The sequence below is a fragment of the Quercus lobata genome, chromosome 12 (assembly GCF_001633185.2).
Source record: "Quercus lobata isolate SW786 chromosome 12, ValleyOak3.0 Primary Assembly, whole genome shotgun sequence".
In the NCBI taxonomy this organism is placed as follows: domain Eukaryota; kingdom Viridiplantae; phylum Streptophyta; class Magnoliopsida; order Fagales; family Fagaceae; genus Quercus; species Quercus lobata.
This window is the reverse complement of record NC_044915.1, coordinates 26,182,600-26,206,839: the sequence shown is the minus strand read 5'-3', so window position 1 is coordinate 26,206,839 and position 24,240 is coordinate 26,182,600. Positions and strand designations below refer to the sequence as shown.

General features: G+C 35.8%; 1 protein-coding gene across 1 annotated transcript; it reads right to left on the bottom strand.

Moving 5' to 3' along the window:
- Window positions 1-2,329: 2,329 nt before the first annotated feature.
- Window positions 2,330-23,253, bottom strand: LOC115970825 (helicase and polymerase-containing protein TEBICHI). The gene is made up of 27 exons (XM_031090444.1): window positions 22,998-23,253; window positions 22,154-22,596; window positions 21,743-21,977; window positions 20,696-21,643; window positions 19,662-19,726; window positions 18,049-18,154; window positions 17,740-17,940; window positions 17,376-17,576; window positions 15,868-16,029; window positions 15,546-15,785; window positions 15,159-15,371; window positions 14,541-14,891; window positions 14,239-14,391; window positions 13,238-13,459; window positions 12,718-12,936; window positions 12,429-12,546; window positions 9,433-10,634; window positions 9,011-9,208; window positions 8,191-8,450; window positions 6,308-6,497; window positions 6,039-6,146; window positions 4,566-4,918; window positions 4,083-4,191; window positions 3,855-3,989; window positions 3,523-3,619; window positions 3,234-3,436; window positions 2,330-3,138 (listed from the first exon to the last, which is right to left on the bottom strand). Exons 1-26 carry the CDS (start codon window positions 23,031-23,033, stop codon window positions 3,363-3,365), a joined length of 6,639 nt encoding a protein of 2,212 aa, XP_030946304.1. The 5' UTR covers window positions 23,034-23,253; the 3' UTR covers window positions 2,330-3,138; window positions 3,234-3,362.
- Between the last annotated feature and the right edge of the window lie 987 nt (window positions 23,254-24,240).

The following is a 24,240-nucleotide window of genomic DNA, read 5'->3' as shown; positions in this document are numbered from 1 at the left end:
CTGAGGTTGCTTGAAAAGTAGGATCCATTTGTGTTTTGAATGCGCCTTTTCTAGAATAATATGGAAGGAAGTCATGAAATGCTGCTTGATTAACAAGCCCAAGCTGGTTTGGGATGATTAGACTACTTAATTAAGGCCTTCCAAATTTGAAAAGGAACTCTAAAGGTTGTGCTATGCAAGTTGGTGTGGGGCCTACCATGTGCCACATTGGGTTTGGGGTTAAAGGATGATAAAGCTGAGGACAGCATTGTGAATATCACTCAATAAATGAATCAAGGCTAAACACCTACCTGAGGAATTAAAGTTTGATGCGCAATTGTTTCTCAAAAAAAAAAAAAAAAAAGAAAGAAAAAAGTTTGATGCGCAATTACCACTAACTATGCGTAATGATAACCATGCAGCTATCCATATAACTTCAAAGCCTTTGTTCCATGAGCAAACAAAGCATACAGAGGTGCATTGCCCCCTTATTCAAGAAAAAGGGAAAGTGGATTATTGTTTTCCATTAATGTTTCTATAGAAGCTCAAACGGAAAATGTTTACCTAGATTGAATTTACCATATAATAAGTTGAAATCATATACATCTCCCAACTAACTTAGAAGCGGAAGTGATTTGAGAGTTTGAGATCTATATTTTTTAATAAATTTGGATTTAGAAGAGGTATTCTCAACCCAAACAAGGTGTTTCTGTTCTTAAATAAGTGCACAAGAATAGACCAAATGGAACCAAAATGAACTAAAGTAGATTGAACAGACCAAAGCAAACAAAAATAGACTGAAATGCTATATTCTAATATGGCTTAACAAAAGAGTAGCAACAATAAATACTAAACTTCATCTTTTAGATATTACTAGCTTGTAACCTATGCTTACGTACAGAAACATAGAAAATAAATAAAGTGCGTCGAATGAAACAGTTTAGTTTGCATTTTTTTTTTTTTTTAAATATTCGAGTCATGTTTTGGGTTTTCAAGGACTATTTCTTATTCTATTAGCAATAGTAACATGTTATGATTTAAAATGGAGTAAAAATTTAGTGTTTTAAAGACCTTGGCACTTGAAAGAGGTAAGAGAGGGAGAAATATTTGGTGTTTGTGTTTAATGAGAAGATGAACAACCTCAATAAATAAGTAAGAGGAAGTTTTTTCTTCTTTTTTTTAAATCACTTTAGAGATCAACGGGTATGAGAGAGAGAATTTGGAGGTTTCTAGGAGTTGTGAAGCAAAATTATGGATAATCTCTTTGGATTTTGAACCCAATAACTCATTTGACCCAACAAATATATATATATATATATATATAAATATATATGTGAACATGTAGTGCAAAATTGAGGATCCAATTGAGAATCTAATTGGATTTTCTCTCAACTTTGGCTTTAATAATAAAAGGATAAGTATGAAATAATGTACTGAAATTACTTTTTTAAATACTAAGTATGTGTAAAGGTAAATTAATAACCCTAAACATACTTCCCAAAGTTAATAAGCATAAGAGCAATCACATCAGCATGTGTAAAGTCTTCTAAAATAGAAAAAGGTACTCATTTTACACATTTTGACCCAAAAGAAAACACTCACATCAATGTGTAAAATTATGCATTTATACACAATTGCTACAGTAACTGTACCTATATGCACAATTACTATAGCATGTGTATTTAATATTTTACATTTTTTTCTCTCTCCTTCACCTCACTCTCTCAACTTCTCACTCTCACCTCTCTCTCGTTTTATCACTCCCTCAGTCCACCGATCAATTCACCGATCACCGATATCCCACCTACAATGATCATCGTAAAAGCTCAGGACTTTCTGGAACAACAAAACTGAAAGTAAGAAGAAAAAAAAAAGGAGGCTCGTTGAGATCAACAAGCAAACCACAAAGGAGGAGGCTCATTGAGATCAACAAGCAAAACACAACGCACAAGACCCAGAAACGACGTTGTGACGAAGCTCTCAAGGACATGATGTGTGGGTTCGACGGAAGCGACAGTAACTGGGTATTGATCCGTGGATATTGATCGGGGGTATTAATCGAGTTGATGGTGGGTTTTGATGGGTATTGATCGGATTGATAGTGGCTGGGTTTAGAATATTTTATTTGAATAAACGTGTATAATAAACAAACTGATATAGGTGTTTTGTAAAAATGAGAGTATAAAATAAAAAAAGTAAATTTTAGATGTGCAAATTTACAAAATTTTTGCATTCACTAATGTGGATGCTGTATAGTTATTCAAAAATGTTCCTCCTAGGCAAGCAAATGTTCTATTGTCGCAATCCAAAGAATCAACCAATGCATTGGAACACCTTTTTTCTTTTCTTTTTTTTCTTTTTTATGTAAGCAAAATTCACTAAAATCATAAAGATACAACCCATATACAAGGTATACAGAGAAATACTAACAAATCATTAAAAAAGCAAATTAAAAAAAAAATCAAGAAATCATAACTGAAAAAGGGGGACTTAACTCCAAAATTGTTCTCTTACAATCCTAACAATGCGCATGGCATTCTCTCCAACAACACCGCAAAATTGCATTACCAATGCCTCGGAATACTTACAAATCCCACGGGTAAAAAGAATCTGGTCATCTTTGAAGCTTTGCCTACACCTCATTTAAGTTGAAATAGCATCCTTTGATTCCCCGATACTACCCATTATGCCTCTGCAGGCCACCAGCAGTAGCCTGTTTGCCACAGCTTATTTTTAGCTTATCCGGCTTATGTACAACTTAAAGCTTTACTTTTTCTAGGTACAGTTGAATTTTTATTCAGCTTATTTTGTAAGCCCAATGAACAATGAAAATAAGCAATCCCAAACAAGCCAGTAGGAAGCAAATACATCACAGGGCCCATAGATTCCCATTGTCGTTGCAAAGAAAGGTAATTCATGGATGCCATTTTTCAAATGAAGTAACTGATTCAGCATTTAATGAGAATGAGCTCATCAGCCTGTCTACTATGGACAAGCAATGCTCAAACCTCTCAAATTTCTTCTTTCAAAGCAAACCTTCTACCTGAAGTCGAGCGAAGGCTATACTTATTGCAAAACTGCAATTCAAGAGATGCACTTCTTTCTCATGCCCTTCCCCAAGGAATGCATTGCATAATCAGAATGGATAAGATAGCTTCCCTGTGGGGGAAAAAGAAAATATTAGATTTGGTATCAGAACATCTCAGGCATAACGCTTTGATTCGTCACTAAGAAAAATGGAGTTCAACACTTACTCAATAATCAGAATTTACAAACACTGGTTCAAAGCCATCGTCACCATTCAATGTCATGAAACACATCTTTTTCTTCACCAAGAATAAAACGCTCCCTTCTAATTCATGAATCAGGCACAATAGCTCCCCTTAACACTGATCAGCCTGCAAAGGTTCCAATGAACCCCACGTTCTTCCTACTTTCAATTTGACATGCAAAGGAACTGGAAAACAAATAATGAGATAAAATACAGAAAAGAAAATTTCTCAGAATGCAAAGAAATGTGAACTACAGATGCTGAACATATACCAAGAAGCAAGGCAGCATTTTCCATGCTCATCTGCAACAGCAATGCAGCTTCCTTTATCATACAAGGATCAACTTCCAGTACTAATTCATCATGTACCTAGATGGGAATCACCAACCATCTATCAATTTTCATGCAGCACATATTGCAGTGTAAGAACAAAAAAGTAAAGCAAAAAGCCCACTGCATTAACAAACCTAAAAGGATGATCTTCCAAATTTATTAAGATTTTTTTTATTCATAAAATCTGCCTGTTTCAGATTGTTGGAAATAATTGAGCGATGAAAAGAAAAAATTATAGAAAACAACAATAGTAAGCAGTTTTCCCAAGCACCTGTAATAAGATTCGGCAGCGGCCTTTGAGCTTTTGAAACTTTGTAGCGAGTGAACTACCTGGCCTATCAACTCCTTTGACAATCACAGAGTAGATCTCTATCATTGCAATCTTAATAATGTCAGCAGCAGATCCCTACAAAAAGCAGCTATTAATAAATTATATTATAATTTGATGCTACATTTAAACACCCATAACCACCCTCATCCCAAAGGAAGAAAGTTTTACCTGACAAATAGAATTGACTGCTTGTCTCTGGGCTTTTGATCTTTCATTACTGTTTCCAAATTTAATTTTTGACAAAAAACGCTTTCTTCCCCTGAGGGTTTCCACATATCTGAATCACAATGGCACTCAGATAAGTCACATACTGTATAGCACAAAAAGGAAAACATTTCTGAAAAGACTGCATAATTATACAAGCAGTTAATGGCAATTATAAGACAAATGGAAAGAAAATTCTTGTTTGGAAAATAAAAGAGATAAACAGGATGTAGAACCTAATAACCTTCAGTCACATACATTCAAGAAAAAGGCTTTATAGTGAACAAAATGGAATGTGAGAAAACAAGAAATTGGATAGTATTTAAGTGAAAAACAAAAAAACAAAAAATCTAAACTCTCTCACTCAATCTCTTGCATTATCTTTATCCTTGTATAGAAGGAGAGGGAGAGAGAGGGGTAAAAAACAATGAAAAATAAAATACTCACCCTTTCTGACGGCAAGATGCAATGGCATTCCGAAGCCAAGAAGCAACACCAGGAAAAGAACTTTTGAAACTTCGGATTTTTTCTGCAGCTTCGTCCGAGCTGCAATGCAGTTGTTCTGCAAGAGTGTTTGCACCCATTCCATAAAGAATGCCATACACCAACCTTTTGGTCTGGTCTCGTTCATTGGAGTCAACAGACTCAATTGGTTTCCCAGTCCATCTTGCAGCTATCATAGTAAAAACATCACCATGCCGCTTGCTAAGAAGTTCAATTAATGAGGAGTCTTTAGAAAAGTGGGCCATCAGCCGCAGTTCAATTTGAGAATAATCTGCTGTTAAAAGTAACCAGTTATCCTGCAAAGATTAAGAATGGACTCAACCAGAATACAAACCAAAAAAATCTCCACAAAATAATTGTTGCATTTACACAAACCCACAAAAACACATGCATCTGAAAAGCCCAAGGGACAAATCCTTCAAATAAATCATAATGCTCTCTCTCTCTCTCTCTCTCTCTCTCTCACAAAAAGACATCCTAGCCCCTCCCCCCCACCCACCCCCCTCTCACTCTAATTGCCAAAATTCAAAATCACCCAACTTGACTGCTTGCAACCTCACTTAAGCTACCAAATTCCCTCTACTATCAAAGTTCCTTACACCACCACCTACAGTTAGGAACCCTCGCACTAAGTCAAACCAACAATCACCAAGCCAAACACCTAAGCTGCCTCCATCAAGCCAAGCTTCAGTAAACTGGCAGATACATCTTTATAAAATCCCCTATCACAGCATCAACATAAAGTTCCTACTCAAACAGATAAAATTCATTAAATAAATAAAAATTACTGATGTTCTCTGATATTGCTTCTGGAAAAGAAACTTTTCAAAGTACAGTGCCAACTGCCAAACACGGTAAATGTATTATCCTTTACCGAATTTATGTCCACACTGATCTTCATCCTGAAGCTATTTTTTTTATTAAAAAAAAAAAAAACAAATCATTTAACTAGTATCTTTCAATATATACAGGGCAAATTATTGAAGAGAAACAAATTTCACAAGAAATTAAACAAATCCTGGTTTTGGGAATTCCTTTGAAGCAACATTCATCAATATATTTTGCAACAGGCAGATCAACTAGAATCCAAATTTCAAAGTTAAACACAAATCTGGCCTTTCTGCACTATCCCCTGGCAGAAAAGCTTGGTCATAAGCAATAAGGGGACTCCACACTCCCACTGGCTCTCCCAGGCAGAAAACCAGAGAGAGAGAGAGAGAGAGAAAGAAGAGGTGAAAATGGGGGAACTTTTGTCCAGCTTGCATCCTCAGATCGCTATGGGTTGAGAGCTAATGTAAAAAAAAATTTCCAGGTCTTCAATTATGAAAATATATTCATCAGTTTATTCTCCAAAGTTTAATTGAGGAGCATTTATTATCTACCTGATCATAAATACATGAACATCAAGACCATTACCTGCATAGGAACAAAGAAATCGCGAGCATTAATTTTATAATGATCAGCATCAGCATCACCTCCATTTTTATTCTTGTTCATTTTGAAGTCAACCACATGTTCCACACACTGCATAACTCAAAAAATACAAGATGATGACGATAATGAAAAAAATAAATAAATGATAGTAATAGTTCATTACACTAATTTTTAAATTTCACTAACACGAGAAAATATCTAAAATGATAAATATGACAGGTGTATATATATGACAGGTGAAGAAATCAAACCTGAAGATTAGGTTCCTCCATTGAAAGCCGCCCAGTTGCGGTTGATGTTTGGAGCCAATGACCATGAAGTGTGTACCTCTGTGTCTTCAAAGATAGCCTAGCCAGTGAACAAATTGATCCCAAGGTGCAGTTTAGGAGCTTTGCCAATGTACGGTGCTCCTTAATGACTGGAACAATAGGATGCTCATGCCTGAAATGAAACCAAATCCAGTTGTTATGCATAGCTTAGCAACTATGAGAATGCCCAAGGACAAAACCTATGTGCTAGAAGCAATGTGCAAATAAATGGGTATATGATATGCAAGTGTAGCAGTTCAAAAATCCAACGCAGATTGTTTATTAAAATTCAAGAGGCTACAATAGTTGCTTTCTCTGTTATATCCACTTCATCTTAGACTTCAATTGGGAAAAATTATTGGAGAAGGATCATCACTTTAAGCCCTGCTATCCAAAAAAAAAAAACTTAAAGGCAAAATCATGTACTGGCATAATGAGGATGCACCTGAACTCACAACCTTGAAAGGCATATGTCACCATGTAATGAAGCACAGTTTTTTTCCTCCTTTTTAGGACATAGGAAAGATGTACAGTTCAAACTATATAAAACACAGTTGCACCTCCTTCAACACCAATACCCTTATTACAATCCACAATGAACATAACCTTTTTTTGCATCAATAAGCACAACAATGCATGCTAAAAGGACCCAGAAGTTTGAAAGACTCAGAAGAGGATGATACAATTTCAACAACTGCCCCACAGCCTAATCTATTAAAAATTTAAAGCCTTATGGAGGATAATAACTCCAACAATTCTGTGCTTGCTGGACCAACCATGAGGAAAGACCAAAGGTTTGGACTGCTGGCAACTAAATCCAACTCAAAAACTTCAACCCAAGGACTTGGGGAAATAATACAGGACTCTTTTGCCTCCTAAGCCATTTGGTCAACCGCCTGCATTTTTTCAACCTTCCTCTTGACTTTCTCTGTACAAGTCTACTAGCTGTTTAACAAAGCTTTTCCTTTCAACAAATAATTCAAAATTAGATAATTGCTACTATTTTGCTTTTGCACTATCCTTGCAAAGGCAAAGCAGAAAATGTCACGGGGCATTGCAATACAAGGAATGACTCTCTTACTTGTAATTTCAAGAAGAGAAAGACAATATACAAGCCCAAAATAATTGCACGTATTCCAGGAAAATTTTCCTGAAATTTTTTTTTCACAAAAATCTAATGTTTTTCACTATTTTGAAAATGCAGCTATACCTGCTTTCCCAAGACATCACTTCAACAGAGTAATACTACAACATATTCTTAAGGAAAACAAGTGACCAACAAATCGATAGCATATAGAATTTAAGCTTCACCTACTGAAGATACACTATTTTACTAAAAGGTTCTGACAACATAGGTAGAAGATCTGAACCACTAGGACCGTTAAGAAAAATAATAATATATACGGATGACTAACATTCACAGACATCATTATGTGAACACTAATGCACTTTTTGAGTATGGCTGATGCAAGCACTTTCCAAATCCACATCGACAAATGTGAAACATTGCTCATCAAAAATAGTAACTCAATTTATCAAAAGTCCACCTGAACTTTGCTGCAGAGACATCAAGTAGTTACTCAGAATAAGAAACCCTCAATGTATATCCCTGATCAGATTTGTCACAACCCAAAAGGGCCACTCTTCAAAAATTAAGAATCTCTTAAATTACACAATTTTGAATTAAACAATGAATGGTATTATTGGAGATAATATAGTGAAAACTTAAAATATGGAGAGAGCATAAATTATTGCAGTATCTAATTAGTAAACAAATTCACCTTAAGATGCGTAAAGAGCATAGAACAAGAAATCACTCCCAATACCTTAACAGATCCAAGCAATGCTTGTCAGTACTTGGATGTTGCTTTCCCTTATTGTGCCCCTCTGGTATTGCCAGCTTCAAGTGTCCATACAGCACATTTGCAATATCTGCTGCTGTATATAATGAAAATGTCATGCCAGCCAGCTTATGAGCTTCCTTCTCCAGATACCTAAGCTTTTTCCCCAACACATTACGTGCCTGAAGGCATCCCTCCATGTCAACACCTATTCCCCAAAGCTCCATGTCTGCAAGCACATTAACCTAACATACACATACAAGCATACAAATTTTTGTCAAATACTTCAAATATCTATCCAGATGAAGAGTGTATTGTTTATAAAAATCAGTTCAATGGTTTCTGAAGGACGACTTTCTTTTAACTCATAATCCCTAAGTGGCTCAACAGTCAGCTAATTTTAGCACCTATGCCAAGCATCAGTTTCGTACTTAAGCTATTAATCAAGGTCAAAAAATAAGAAGCATCAGTTTCGTACTTAAGCTATTAATCAAGGTCAAAAAATAAGAAATGGAAAATTTAAAAATAAAAGGAAGAAGAACCCCACCAAAAGAGAGGTCACACTTTCAGAGATTTATCGAGGCCAAAAATTAAAGTAGAAAAATGAGAAGAGAAGTCATGCTTAAGATATTTATCAAGGACAAAGAAGAAGAAAAAGAATGGTTCTATTTACATGCTCCAAAATGAACGCATTATCCTATCCATTTCCTTTTAGATACCTAAGATGGACACGCCAAAAGGTTTAAATGCCCCAGATCACAGAACTCCTCTAAAAGTTAATAACAGAGAGCATAAGGTAACTTACCAATGGGATTTCTATATTCATAAGGGCTTCAATAAGTTCTTCGGAAATAAGCAACTTCCAAAGTACAGAACATAAAGCTCGTGTTTGCGCAACCCGACGGCAGCACCCATTATGAGCAGCCCTTCGCATCTGATTCTTCCACCTGCCACTCATATTAGCGGCTGCTGCAGCCTCGCTGGATAAACGTTTTTTAACTTCCTATTTTTATAAATTTATCAGAAGGCAGTTTGAGAAAAGAAGAACACCATAGTACTATTAACTAAAAGACGAGATTTCAAGAACTTTAGATGTCATGGGGCCATAAGAAATTAAAAGCAAGAAAATTCTCAGCATTGGGAAAATAAATAAAAAATATCTTCCAAAAACATACTACACATGCTTGAAATTACTGTCAAAGTAATTGATATGACTCTTCTCAATACCTTCTCCAGGTTTGGGTTAGAGCTTCTTTCCTCATCAGGCCACAGAATCCATGCCACTATGCACACATCAATTCCATCTTTTACATTAACTGGGGATAACAATAAGAATGAGTTGTCTATGAGTTCAACACCCATATTTTTCACAGCAAGATCTGAACCAAATTTTTGAACTGAAACTGCAGGATTTTTAAGAGCCTGAATCTGAACTTTAAGGTTCCAAGTAAATTTTCTAACATTTCTTTGCCCCAATATTTCACCAATCCGGTTCCATCTTTGTCTAACTATCTCCAACAAATACTCAGGAGGTGAAACATTACTCTTATCACCAGATGTACCCACAGATGAGTAACAATTTCTTCTGTTTTCAGACCACAGTAGATCCTTTGGGAGATTGACATAATACACAGGAGAATTTTCCCAACAAATGGCTATGCCGTGTATTTCAAAGGGGGCAACAGAGTTCACTTCCGATCGTTTGTTGTAGTGGATATCAAAATAGAATTCCCGTGTAGTCTCCCAAAGATCCAAGAAGGAATCAAATCCACCAGGAGTATTAATTGCATTGATAGGGCCCTTCCCACAAGCACTGTCCTTATTACCAAGAGACAAATTTTCCTTGCTATGTGGTTCCTGTACTCCACAATGAAGATACTCATCACATACCCTGGTTCCATCATGAGAGTTTTGTAACTGAATAGAGCGTGCCATATCTGCACTTTTGGTATTACCAATGGTAGCATTCAGCTCAGAACCACCAGTAACAGACCCTCCAACTGGTACCCCAGAATTTTCAGCACCAAAGTTACATTGCACTGCAGCCATTGAGTTTACTTCTGCTGAAGCCACTAAGCCAATATCTGATGTTCTCATTAACTTCTCACCTTCACTTTCTGAAGAAACTTTGTCAGAATTCTCATTTTCTGCTGTGGATGGCTTAGCAGAAACATGCTCCATGTGCTCTACATCAACAAAGCTACTACTAGTTTCATTTCCAGAAGATGTAGTTGCAACTCCTTGCGTAACGTGATTGCCCATGGCATTTGCCAATATGGGTTGAGAAATGTGTTGCACATTAAATCCAAGTGATTTGAAAGCTGAGAAGGCAGCAACCCTTGCTTCTTCAGCTTTATCTAGAACAATTTTGCGTGCACCATTCTTAATCTTCCTTGCCACTCCAAGTTGTACACGTCTTTGTGCTGAACCTGCTAACACTCATATTAGTCAACTTGTCAGGATTAAAAGATCTATAAAACCATAAATGCATTAAATTTTCAATTGAAGATGAATTACATGAAAACAACCTTAAACTGGAAGAAGAGAATAAAAGATAACAGCATACAGTGCTATAAATATAAAATCTACCACCATTAATAATCCAAGCATCACAAATATTTTTATGTCATCTTTATAATTCTCCTTCCTCATACTAACAGATTAGTAACATAAATAATTTTTTGATAGATTAGAAATTTTATAAAAAGAACAAAAAGGCAAGGCCCTAGTACACAGGAAATATACAAGATAATTGCAAGAGAAATCTATGATCTAAAGCTACAATGATCTTAAAAATCCAACAAATAGGAAGAAGCTAAACCCTGTGTTAGATTAAATGATTAAATTTACAATTTCCTAATAGCTTCCTAATAGCTTAAGCTTTTAAGACAATCAATAATTTATAATTTATTATGGTATCAAAGCAATAGATCCCGGGTTCAAACCCTGTATCCACCTTACCTCCCATTTAAAAAAATTTCCACGTGTTGACCCCACTTAATAAGGGCAGCTTAGCCCACAAATGAAGGGAAAGTGTTAGATTAAATTATCAAATTCACCATTTCCTAATAATTTAGGCTTTTGAGACAATTGATAATTTATCAACCTAATTGCCCTCTACCAATCAAACAAAGATCTCAAAAATAAAAGTTTCAATTGCACATACGAGATCTCCATTCCATCAACATCTTGCAATCATGCTCCCTCCAAATGCACAATATCAAGCATAGAGGAAAAGCATTCCACTCATTCAAACTTTGATGTCTCTTGAGAACACCTCCAACATATAAAAAGCTCCACCAAATTAGGCATTACCCAAGAAATTCCAAACAAAGCAAATACTAACAATCACAGCTTGCTAGCAATATCACAATGCAAAAAGAGGTGCTTAATCGACTTCCCAACAACTTTGACATACAAGACCAATCAACAATGATGATCTTGTGCTTCCTTAGATTATCAATTGTTAAGAAAATTTTATTCCAATACATAATAATGAGTCACCCAAGTATACAGGAAGTATACAACAGTGGACCAAAATAATCAAATACATAAATAACAAGCATCCATCAAATCATAGACCGAAAAAATAGAATGACTTCCTATGATAGACATCCAATCCGATAGAGATTTAAAGAAGAAAAGTTTTAAATCAACTATAGTTTTTTCAGAATCTTCAAAACACTGATTGTTTCTCTCCTGCTCCTATTAATGTAAATGCTCCTATTAATATAAACCACATAAAAAATGTCAAAAATGTTATTAACAGATAGTGCAAAGCTTGAGAGATAGTAAGACACCAATCAAGAGCATCATTTAATCAATACATGTACTCTACCGTTATTCAAATTCTCCTCCCCCCCCCCCCCCATTTATTATATAAAAAAATCCAATTTTGGAGAGACCAATAGAAAGGAGCTTTTAGTTTGTCCCATTTTACCTATCAAGAGAGGGGGGGGAGGGGGGGAGAGAGAAGACCAATAGAAAGCAAATATCAGATAGATGAAACTTCCCAAAGAAATTTGACAAGAACCACATGCTATAACAGTCATGTCAAGAAATCCCATTATTGGCCACAAAACAAATACAACTTATGGTCCATACAATTCTTTGGTTTGAAAATCCATGACAAAACAAAGATATTTTCAATTTTTCATGCATGACTTGAAATGTAATTATAACTATGAACCAATATCAGAGACCAAAAATCTCGTAAGTATCACCTTCTGTAGCCCATGAAGAAGATTCAAAAAGAGCTTTGGTGATTTCAGGAACAGATGCTTCTGCAATTGCTAGAGGTGTACGCAAGCCAGCTTTGTAGAGTGCTCTTGCTCGAGAACCCTAAAAGTCAAATAATAGAAACAACCAATCCTTGACTATTTATAAAATGTTCTAAAACACTAAAATTCAAATGATAAAAACAACCAATCCCAAATTATTATAGAAACCTGAAACCACTAGTGAGGTTCCCCTCAAGACAGTAACAGAAAGGTAGTTTGCTAATAGAAGTACCTTAACATATGGAATTGTAGTAAGCTCTACAATTTCTGCTCTCACTCCAAATGAAACACGATTTTGGAACTTGGCAACCAAGCCTTCCAGATCATGCCATCCAAGCCTCTCACAAAATAAAGTAACCATTGATGCAAACCTTCCAGCATTCTCTTGTAAGGCTTGAACCATGCCTCGAGCCACTTTAAAAGCTTCACAAACCTCAGCCACAGGAACTTCCTTCATCCCAGGTTTAAGAAAATGTATTTAGCAAAACAAGAAAACCAAAAAACAAATACACATCAACAAAGCCATCCCATATAAAGACAATTCAGAATCCTATCAAAGTAACCAAACTAATAAATATGCAGTCCAAGTGAAAATCAAGGAAAATAGACGAGAAGATTTAATTGAATGTTATCCCAAGTCACAGTCACCTCAAACATACGCAATCCATATAATAGCATGCAATACATGGTATTTCGTTTGCTTACATTCACAAATTGGGGAAAAATAGGAAATCTATTAGTGCATGCAATACCTGCACTAATCTTGATAAGATGAGTGCAACATAGAAACGTTTACACACTCGAAGTGGTTGATCATCCGAAAGCATATTAGTGTTTGTGATCCCAAGTCGGTTTTCACTTTTGCCATGCTGCACTTTCATATTGTCTCTTGACTGCTTTGAAATGCGCAAAGGTGCACCATGTGCCATGCGCATCAAAAACGGCTCAACAACTCCAACTCGATTGCCCACTGACTGCATTTCATGCAATTGGGAAGAGAAATTAATTAATTTTTATCGTAAAATCAGATGTAAAGATGAAAATTACAGGCTGAGAAATAAAACACATTAAAGTTTATAATTTTTTAAATTCAAAAAAAAAAAAAAAAAAAAAAGAATAAGTTATCAGCATGATTCTGAGAAGATGGAATCATCTACTAAGGAAATCCAATACACAATCATGGATTTATGAAGAAAGAAAGCATACTTTATATTGATTCTACCATTAGGTAAATCTCTAAACATAATTGCTCTTAAAAATACAAAAAATTTGTTACTGCAACAAGCCAATGAGCTCTAGCTCAATTGGCACCTCCTTCCCTTATAAGTTCTAGGTGGATAGTGAGGTTCTAGGTTCAAGACCCAATGGGTGTGTGTAACTAACACAAAAGAAATATTTGTTACTGTGCCAAGACATCCATTTAAAGAGGTCAATACTTTTAAAACTCCGCATGGCATTTAAAAAAACAATTTGGAGGTCCACTTGGCGCATGAGGTAAACTTTAGATAATCCCAAAGATGGAAGCACAAAACAAGTTCTTAGTAAACTTGAGGCTTGCCTCCAGCGATACAGGAAATCATCCCTTTATCATAGCACAACAAACGGAACTCCAAAAAAGCCTCCCATGACAAAATTACATAAGCCTAGTGTTCAATAGAAAACGGAGGGTCAATAATATAAACCAAGAAAGAGTGATTGATAATGAATTTCCTTTTGGAATCAGAGAAGCCACTATAACAAGAAGCATAATTACCTGGTCAAGAGCAGATAATTGCATAAAACGTTCATAGTACAGTTCCCAATCTGGCTCAACGTCAAAATTTATTGGTGTTACCAGGTAAACTAAATGCAAATCAGATGCAAGCACAAATCCTTCTCTTGCCCTTGAAAGATCATCCAGCACAATCTAGGGAACCAAACATAAGCATTGAATCAATTTCAACAACAAATATTTTCCCAGTAATCAACATTACTTATTGCACAGAGAGTAAATCAATAGTAAGGAAATTAAATAAAAAGAAAAAAAAAATGAAAATAGAAGATGCAAATTTTTACAAGTGATTCTTCTGGGCAAAGAGAACTGCCAAAAGCTGCTCTTCCAAGTGGTGTGGTACTGTATAACCTAGTATCATCATTCCATTCAAGAAATTTTCTGTGGCACAACCACCGAAGAGATTCCTGAGCTGATTTCACCACATCTTGAAATGGCTTGGTGGAATTCAGAAGAGTACACCTAACATATCGATGAATATCATTAGCAGTTTGAACAATCCCACCAGCCACAACTTCTAAAATGGCATGAGTCATTCCATTCATATCTTCAGATAGACAAGAATGCAATGGTGGACAGCTTTCATTAAGAAGTCCCATCATTCTTTTTATTTCTTCTGGTTTGCATATTAGTACCTGGTAAGGTAAAATCATTAGGGGAAAACATCAACATCTTAATATAAAAGCAGTGCATTATGTCCTCACTGAAATACATCAAAAAAGTAAGTCAAATATGATAAAAATAAAGGTAATAAAACAAAAACAAGCATCAATCAATTTGACATTTAAAAAGACAGTCAAAAATCATATAAGCAACCAGCAATCATCCCAGATAACAATAAAAAATATGAGGCGCCTGGACTAATATGAAACATAAAACAGGAACTAAAAAATCAGACATACACTTTCCCCCTTTGTATCTATCCCAGTCCGACCAGCCCGACCAGCCATCTGTTTGTACCTTGTCCCATCAATAAAATCACGACCAATCCTGGGTTGTCGAAAAATGACCCTCCTAGCTGGTAAATTAACCCCAGCAGCTAAGGTAGATGTAGCAGTTAAGACACGTAAAAGGCCTCTGCGGTAGCAGGTTTCAACAATCTCTCTCTCCTCAACCTACAGAAAAGATAAATAAACATCCAAACCTTTAAAAGTAAGGAAATCCCACAACTGTCAATGGCCAAGGAAATCCCCATTAAAAATTATTTTAAGACAATCAAAAGACAAAGAAATCAAGTATACACCACGAAAAATAATGAAAGATACAGCCCCAACAAAATAAATAAATACCGTGAGACCAGCATGGTGATAGGCAACACCAGAAGGGAGAGTTTCTTCCAATGTAGGATCCAGTCCTGCTGGACTCCTTCGCAAGGCGTCAATAGCTGAAGTAATATCCAAGAACTCACTTTCATCATTACGAACATTAATAGAAAATCTTTTGAGGAACTTTGAAACATGCCTTGCAGTTGATTCACATCCTTTTCGACTAGAGCAAAATATTAACACTGAATGACCCTCTTGAACAACCTGAAATATGTTTCTTGGTACATAAATTTTCAACTTCTGGAATAATGCCCTAAGACAGCTTTACCACACAAGAAATCCCTACCTCATTACATAGCTCAACAATATGATCTGGATCTTTACCACCAAGGTCAGATGCTTTTGAGATTGTTCGAACAATATCCATTTTTTTGCTATAAATAGTGTTACCAACTTTAATATATTCTTCTAATGGAACTGGTCGAAAATCTGTCTGGTATAATGCAGCCTACATGCAGATTCAGGAAAAAATAGATCTATAAGTTTATCAAACACAAAAGAAGGCTACAGCAATCATGTGGCAAGACTTAATATCCTCCCTCAAGGCAAGGTGTAAAAAGTAGATACCGCTAATTCAATTGCCTTAACAAAAAATGAGAATTTATTTAAATATGAGGCATAAAATCATTTACAACAAATATAAATGCACCATAGATGCATCATATAAACTTTAAACAAATTGTTACGATCAAAGCTACCTGGTGCATTGTGTTCCTTTCACCTATGATTTACCAACCCTGAGACGACAAATAATGAAAAACCCAAAAAGAAAATCTTTCAAGTACAGGGTCTTTCCATAACATTGATTTTTTTTTTTAAGCAATAAAAAAAAAAAAAAACTTTATTAAATCAAAAGAAAACATGCCTATCCATACATAAGCTGTGTACAGCAGGACAAAATCAGTGAAGTCTAAAAAAGAAGAAAAAGAATGGCATGGCAGAACAGCCATCCATTCAAACAGAACTTGCAGGAAAATGAACTTCAACTCACACGTGCTTTGTTCTAAATCTTCAAAAGCTCTCTTATTCCATTCCTTCCAAATTATCCACATAAAGCACTATCATCATAACATTGAAAAATAATGATAGCGACATCCAAAAATTGAGAAAATGGTGTCCAAAAATTCCTTCCAGATGAAACAAGCATAAATTTCACAAAAGTCAAGATCAACAACATCCACATCCTCAGAGGTATAAGTTCTACTCTAGTATAAAGAACAAATACCCTAGGGTGAGCTTCTATGATGTCAGCTAATTGCCAATCACTCCTAAATCTACAAAGGGAGTAACATGCACTACTTTTAAGAAAGAGGACTAAACTCTCATGCGGAACCCATCAACTAGATTTTTTAGATGTATCACTCCAAGACTCGTAATGTTCCTCCTAGAAAAGGACTAAGATATTTGATGAAATTAGAAATATATTAGTCAAGCTTCTATGAATCAATTTTGAGCCCATTTTTAGCTCTATTCCTCTGTATTCCAGATACATATTAGGCTAATGATACATCCACAGAACCATAGGTGGTATTTGGGGCATTTTTCAGGCATTGATTCCCTTCTTATGTAAAAATGTGTGACAATTGCAGATCTTTCCCCTTTCTTCTTTAGTTCAGGAAGTTACAAACACCTACAGGGTCTTGGTTTTTCAACTTCACCCTTCATCCCCATTCTTTGTTCTTACAAGGGAAAGAGTTGCCATTTGAGCTAGAGCTCATTGGCCACAAGTAGATCTTTACATAAAAATTAACGTGAAACACTAGAATATGTGTAATGAAAATTAGTTCGACTCACTTGAAGCCAATCAGCAACAGCTGCCACATTTGGCATGGTCGCACTCATCCCAACAATTTGCAAACCATGAGCAGGGTCAGCCTTACCACTGCTCATACCTGAACTTTCTCCACTACTTGATTCTGAATTGCCTTCACCAGCTGCATAACGAAGCTTTGTCAACATAAGTTCCAAAAGATAACCCCTATTCCGATCACCAACCTGTTGATGAACATAAGGATGAGAACTTACTATGTAACTCGACCAAAGAGCACAAGCTTAAAGCCAAGAAGAAAAACTAAATGGAGAATGCCTTTCAAAGAGAAAATAAAATAAAAAAGGCAAGATATCTACAAAATACCCCCACAGCCTTTGACTAAAATACCATGTGTAGTTCATCTATCACGATTATTCCAATTTCTGACAAGCGACCCTCTTCAAGTAATCTGTTTATTAGAGAGTTTGCCTTCTCTATTGTGCAGACAGCTACAGCAGTATCTTTAGGAAGTGTTCCCCCACCTTGGTTTCCATAATAGCTACGAACATGCTTACCAAGTGGTTCAAGAAGGACTTCGAGATGTTCAGCCTGCACCAATTAGTACACAAACTTGAAATATATACATAATTTGAATTAAGGAAACTGTAATCAATTTATGCTTGCATCAATTCAAAAAAAAAAAACCCAGTAAAGCACCTTTTCTGCACAAATTGATACATAAGGAAGTACAAGTAGTGCGATTTTTCCAGTTGATATGACACGCCGCAACATCAAAATTTCAGCAACAAAACTTTTACCAGCACTGCAGCAGAGGAAGCAACGTGAAGCAACACAGAGATTCTCAATAACACTCCCCCCCCCCCCAAAAAAAAAAATTAAAAAAAAAAAAAAAAAAAAGAGCAAAACTTGTAATGAGCGCATAAATTTGGGGTTGATATGGATATAAATAGAACTGCCAATTATATAAATTAATAACACAAGCAATTCAAAAGTCACATGTATATATGATTTAGAAACAAATTGTAATTACACTAGAAAGAAAAATAATATACTTTCTCTTTTTGATAAGTAAAAATAATATACTTTCTCAAATATCAAACCATAAATTTGAATATATCAAGTATGTGTTAATGAATAAAATCTAGAAGCTAGAAGCCTTAAAATGCTCAGCGGCCTTGAACACTACCAACTGCTCCAAAAGTTTAAGCTACTAAGAAATATTGAATTTAATTATTTAATCATTATTCTAACACTCCCCCCACATGTGGGCCAAGATGCCCTCTCAATAAGTTGACATAGGATAAATTGGGGAATTGTCTAGGTGTGCTTGTGATAGGCTTAAGGTTAGGAGGATTTACAAATTCATGATTTAGAACCTTTAGAAAGAAGGGTTAGGGTTCAAGAATGACAAAAGTTTTGTAGGGAAAAAAAAAAAATTTGGGTTGCAAAGAGGTAAGAAGAAACGGAAATAGAATCTGCCCACAGTTTGTGAACAATACACGTGAATAATACCCATGAATAGTGACAGAATATCAAAGAGAAGGGAAATATATGAGAGAGAAGAAGGGGAAGAAAATTAAGGACAATATGTCTCAATACTCAAAACACTCAATATTTTATTAATCAACATCAATTCATCCTTGATAGAACTAGGACTCCTTTGATTAGTAAACAAAAGCCCACACATAAAATACTCATAAACTAAATAAGACTTACTTATTAATAGATATAACTCAAGTCCCACAACTATGGCTCATTACCAACAATTGTAGAGTTACTAAAATACACTTGGCTCTTTAATAACCGAATAAAACCAATTTAACTACCATGAACACTTATTCTTGGGCTTTGCATTAAATTTAGGCTTCCATGGAGGATATTGTTTCTAACCACAGTACAGTTGCGCTATCATAAGCAGGGCCCAACAAATGGGACTTTTAATTTTTTGAATGAGAGGTAGAGCACATACGTGGTTCAAACTCAGAACCACTTGCATCAATAACAAGATAAACTACCCACTTATCCCAAAAGCTTAAGCTATTAAGAAAACTTAATCATTTATCCATTATTCTAACAAGCCTAACCAAGAATATAGCAACCAGAGCATCACAAATATTATTTGTCTTCTTCATATCTAACTACAGTAGATCATACAAAAAGTTAATTCATATTGGTTTAATCACATGGGTTTGAAATACTAGAGGGATTAAAAAAAAGTATTAACTACAAATAATAATAAAAAGTAAAGAATTAAGAGAAGATAGTATAACTGAAAAATTAAGATGAATTCTAAGTCCACAGGAAACTACCTTGTAGATGCACAATATACTAAGTTTCTTCTCTGTAAGACGCCATCCACCTGAAGGCAGTCAACCTGAAGAATAATATAAAAAATTTAAATTAAAAAAAAATATATATATATATGTGTATCATGCTTCAAACCTAGGAAGCAAAGGATAGAGATACCTCATGTTGATATGATATGATATAGATACACATCCAGTCATCATTGAAAAGTAGGCTACCAGATAAATCAGGCATACTACCAATAATAAATATAAGTTCCATTTTTTGCTCCATTCTAAATCAAACATAGATGCAACTCAGTAATTTAACCACACAGGCAGTCCTAAGTCAATCACATATGTAAACATATGTCATTAATCTCTTCGATGTCTTCACACACAATCACAGCCCCTATATACTTTAAAATTGATAATATGCATATCATAACATTTTTTTTAAAGTAATAAAAATATATTATAAAAAGAAGAAAAGTGTCACCTGAGTATACAAGGAGTATAAATCAGGGACAAAGTACAACAGTCCAAAAACCCATGAACTGAAAATAAATCATGAACCGAAGTGAAAGAATGACGGCCTAACACTACAACCCAATCCAGAAGTCTTGAAAAAGAAAAGTTTGAGATAGGAAACTGCTTTCTCCAATTCCTCAAAATGGCCATATCATAACATTGAAGGTGTATGTAACAAGTGTCAAAAGTATCCAAGAAGTATCGGCCAAATTTTACATTTTACATTTTAAATTTTGGTAATTGCATACGCCTATCAAATAATCACACACATTGATGAGTATCCAAGAAGTGATTGTCCCCACTACTCATAAGGATGCAGGTCCCATATAAAAGTATCCATGCTACATAGCTTTAAACTTACAACATCTTAAAAACTAAAGCACATGAACATGATTGCAAGGGCGGTAATAATATATAATGTGATTGCAAGCATGGTAATAAAATACCAAGGTCCAGAACCCCAACCACATCTCCTCACATGCCATAATCCAATCAACCACCACAGCAAACCAAGAGTTTATAGTTACCTGCCAAGGATACAATTTTGAAATTCCTTTCTTTCTATATACGCCGCATACTTCAGATGGAAGCCAACGATTTAGATCTAAACGATCTTCAAGCGGCACAAAACTTGAAGGAGTACTTGCTCCATCCGATTCATGGTCAAGATTTAAATTTTTGACTTCATTAACTGGTGAATTAGATGTTGTGTGATTTGAATCCCTGATTTCAATAACAGGTGGCTTAGATGTCATGCAATCGTTGTTTGGACACAATAAATCCACCTTCCTGTTAGTTACAGCAACTACAGATGTCATCTCCTTTCCCTCATGCATCTCTTCATCTGTCTGAACTTTGTCACATCGAATTAATGTATTTCCAGTTTCTAGCCCTTTATGACCTACAGAACCACATTCGGATTGCTCACCACCTCTATGAGAAGCACATTCTGAGCCATCTACAGTAGGACAGTGCGGGGTACTTTCATCCAGGTTTTTGTCCTCACATGAAAAGTCAAGATGCTTAACAGGAAGTGGGGATACTTCTTTATCCAGATCTTTTGTATGCTTCCCCAATGACCCCAAAGAAGTAATTAATTCTGTATGCCATACTCTGTTCTCACCCTTGTCCGATGTTTCCTTTGACTTGTCATGACAGATTCCATTTCTCAAACTGCACGAGTTCACGGTTTTACATTGGCTTTTTGAAATATTAGTTTCTTCAGCAGCCTGAGCAGAAATGTCAACCATTGGATCACACAAACCATCAGCAAGTTGAATTGCTTCATTCCAAAAAGCTTCTCCTGATGAAAATACAGAGCTTCCATGCATTGACCTGGGAGTTTCATGAGCACATGCTTTAACCATCAACGAACCTGGTGTGCAGAATTCTTTCATTTTTACAGATGACTCAGGAGTGTTACTGCATTTTTTCAAGAAGGCTTGAAGCTCAATGGGACCATTACCATCAGCAACCTACCCATGAAAAACAATAATGAGAATAAATAATAGATTACTGAATCAGCAAAACCAGACTATAAGATTCATAACTGAGTAGTTTAAACTTCACCCTACCTCTCTAGAAGAGCTGAAAATAGATCCCATGGTTTTATCAACAAGAACAGACTGCATATCCTCAGGATTTTTCTTATCGGAACAAGTGATTTCACCTTCTAAAAGTGACTGATTACTGTTGCAATGCCTCTTCTTGGATGTCTTATCCTTCTCGTCCAGCCACGATGGACTACAATGTCTCTTATGGTCGTTCACTTCTAGCTCTGACCCTGACTTTACATTTGATTGAAACTCACTGCATATAATAAAGCATCAGAATAAATAACAGAAAGTAAAGGAACAGCACAGCAACTTCATCCCAAACGCCACTACTGGAAAGAATTCTTCAAAAAAAGTAACAACAAAATCCGACACCAGATATCAGTAAAAGATGCATACAAAAAATTGTGCCCGAAATTTATTGTACAGTACCTACAATACAAAGACAAAAAGTCAGCAGCAAACTTTTTGAGCTCTGGGTTCTCAACAGCTTGTGCAGAAGTTGAGCAACCCTTTGCGAGACCTCCAACTGAAACATCCTCCACCACAGGTACTTCTCGAAATGCTTCCTTCTTAGCCACTTCAACTGCTTCAGAGTGCAATTGTACCAGTGAAGAGGGCCGCATTTGTTCATCCTTGGAAGAATTATTAATCTCCAACGCCAAATTTCTTTTAACCGCGTCTTGCCTAGACAACGAATCACGAGCTGTATAGGACGCCTTTGCATTGTTGTTGTCATCCTCTGAAGTCACCAAGTAATTGTCCAGAGTACCTTTGGCACTCGGAGACCCTTCTACGGTACCTTTCAGATCTTTTTCACTTCTACCAGACTTCAAACCAGGTGATACAGGTTTGCGTTTCTTCGAAGCAAAGAACTGTAAAAACCCAAATGAGTGGTCACTGAGAATGCAATAATTTTAGAGCAAACCCAAATGAGTGGTCATTGAGAAACTGGAAGGACTACAATAAACCCCGTTTGGCTACCAAGAAAGTGTGGAAAACGAAAAAGAAAAGCATCCAACTTTAAATTGCAACTGAATTCCATGTAAATATTATTTTCTTGCTCAGCAACCAGACAATTTGTCACGGCATTTTCAAATTTATCAAAATTCTTAGCGCAGTGTTTTAATTCAAGAGCGAACCTAGTGCTCGATCTGTAATCTTCGCTTAGCAAGAGAAATTTGAGTGTGATAAAGTGAAAGGATGTGGATCAAGATGACCGTTGAGAGTATTAGGGTTTGAGAAATAGCGATATTGGATTAGAAAGTGGACGGACCTGATCGATGCGCGCCCGTGGCGAACCAGATGCCATGATCGAAGACGGAGCGTTTTCAGAGCGGTCCGCAAAACCCTAGTTATTTCTTTGCCATCGCCGAGACGATTTTGAATGTTCACGCGCAAGCGCCAAAGTCTAGACAATTTGCAGATGTACAGGTAAAAGCGTTTTCATTCAAAAATTTTGACAATTTTGCAATTGTACCCTTTTCCTCTTCTATATTTTCTTCATTTACTCGAACTAAACTAAGTGTATACTTGTTTGAAGTTTCTTCCTGGAGACTTTAACCACAACCCTTACCCCCCACACCCTACAAATACTAATACTTGTGGAGTGACCATCACACCAAGAGTGTGCGGTGGTGGTTTTCTCATCGACTATAACTAATCATGGAAATAATATGTGTACGAGTACAACTTTTCAGTTTCCCATGTGAGAGTGATGATATTCAAATTACAACTAGTCACATTAGCTGTTGTGATAATTATGTGTTCCTAACATTGCTCTTAAAATACATTTTATATATTTCCTTACTTTGTGAGTAAAGGTGTTCAAAAACTTGCAAATCTGACTTTGATCAACATAATTAATCACAAACAGTTTCACTGAAATACTCAATCACAATTGTCAATAATTTTGTAATTCAATCAACACCTCAAGGTATTTTTATCGAGATATCTATAATTCAAATCCTCTCCCCAAATTGTAACTATTGAATTATCAATATATATATATATATATACCCACACACAATCATAATTGGGTTTTGTAACCTAAAACCTAACTTGTTTTTATTAGCTTTTGGACCTTTCAACCCTCAAATTGGAGAATCCCACCTACCTAGTGGTTTGATGAATCATTGACCTTTGTTTTGCCATCCTCACCTCTCACCAGCATCATCCATCCTTCAAATTTGTCTCACATCAAATATGAGTCGCACTTAATCTCGATCTAAAATATGAATCACACCTAATCTCAATCTTTATTCGATATGGCAAATATGATCCGCGTTGATGCCACTAGTTAATTGATCTACCTCCTCTAGCATCTAATTGGCGGAACTAGTCATCGGCTTGAAAGTAATCTTTAACAAATCCTTTTTAGGTTTAGTGATTGTTCAAAACTCAATCTAATCACGTTGGTTGACAATTTGACTCTCAACTCAACCAAACCCAACCCATGAACACCTCTATTTGAGAGCTTAAACAAGAGGGAATATAACAAGTATGAAGAATTGCTCGTT

Bases quoted from the DNA above. Each gene is read 5' to 3' on its own strand.
- LOC115970825 (XM_031090444.1), bottom strand. From the start codon at position 23,033: ATGGCATCTGGTTCGCCACGGGCGCGCATCGATCAG. The intron at 17,941-18,048 runs GTGCTTTACTGG...TAATTGGTGCAG, and splicing joins TATCAATTTGTGCAGAAAAG to GCTGAACATCTCGAAGTCCT. The intron at 13,460-14,238 runs GTAATTATGCTT...CATGAAATGCAG, and splicing joins AATTATCTGCTCTTGACCAG to TCAGTGGGCAATCGAGTTGG.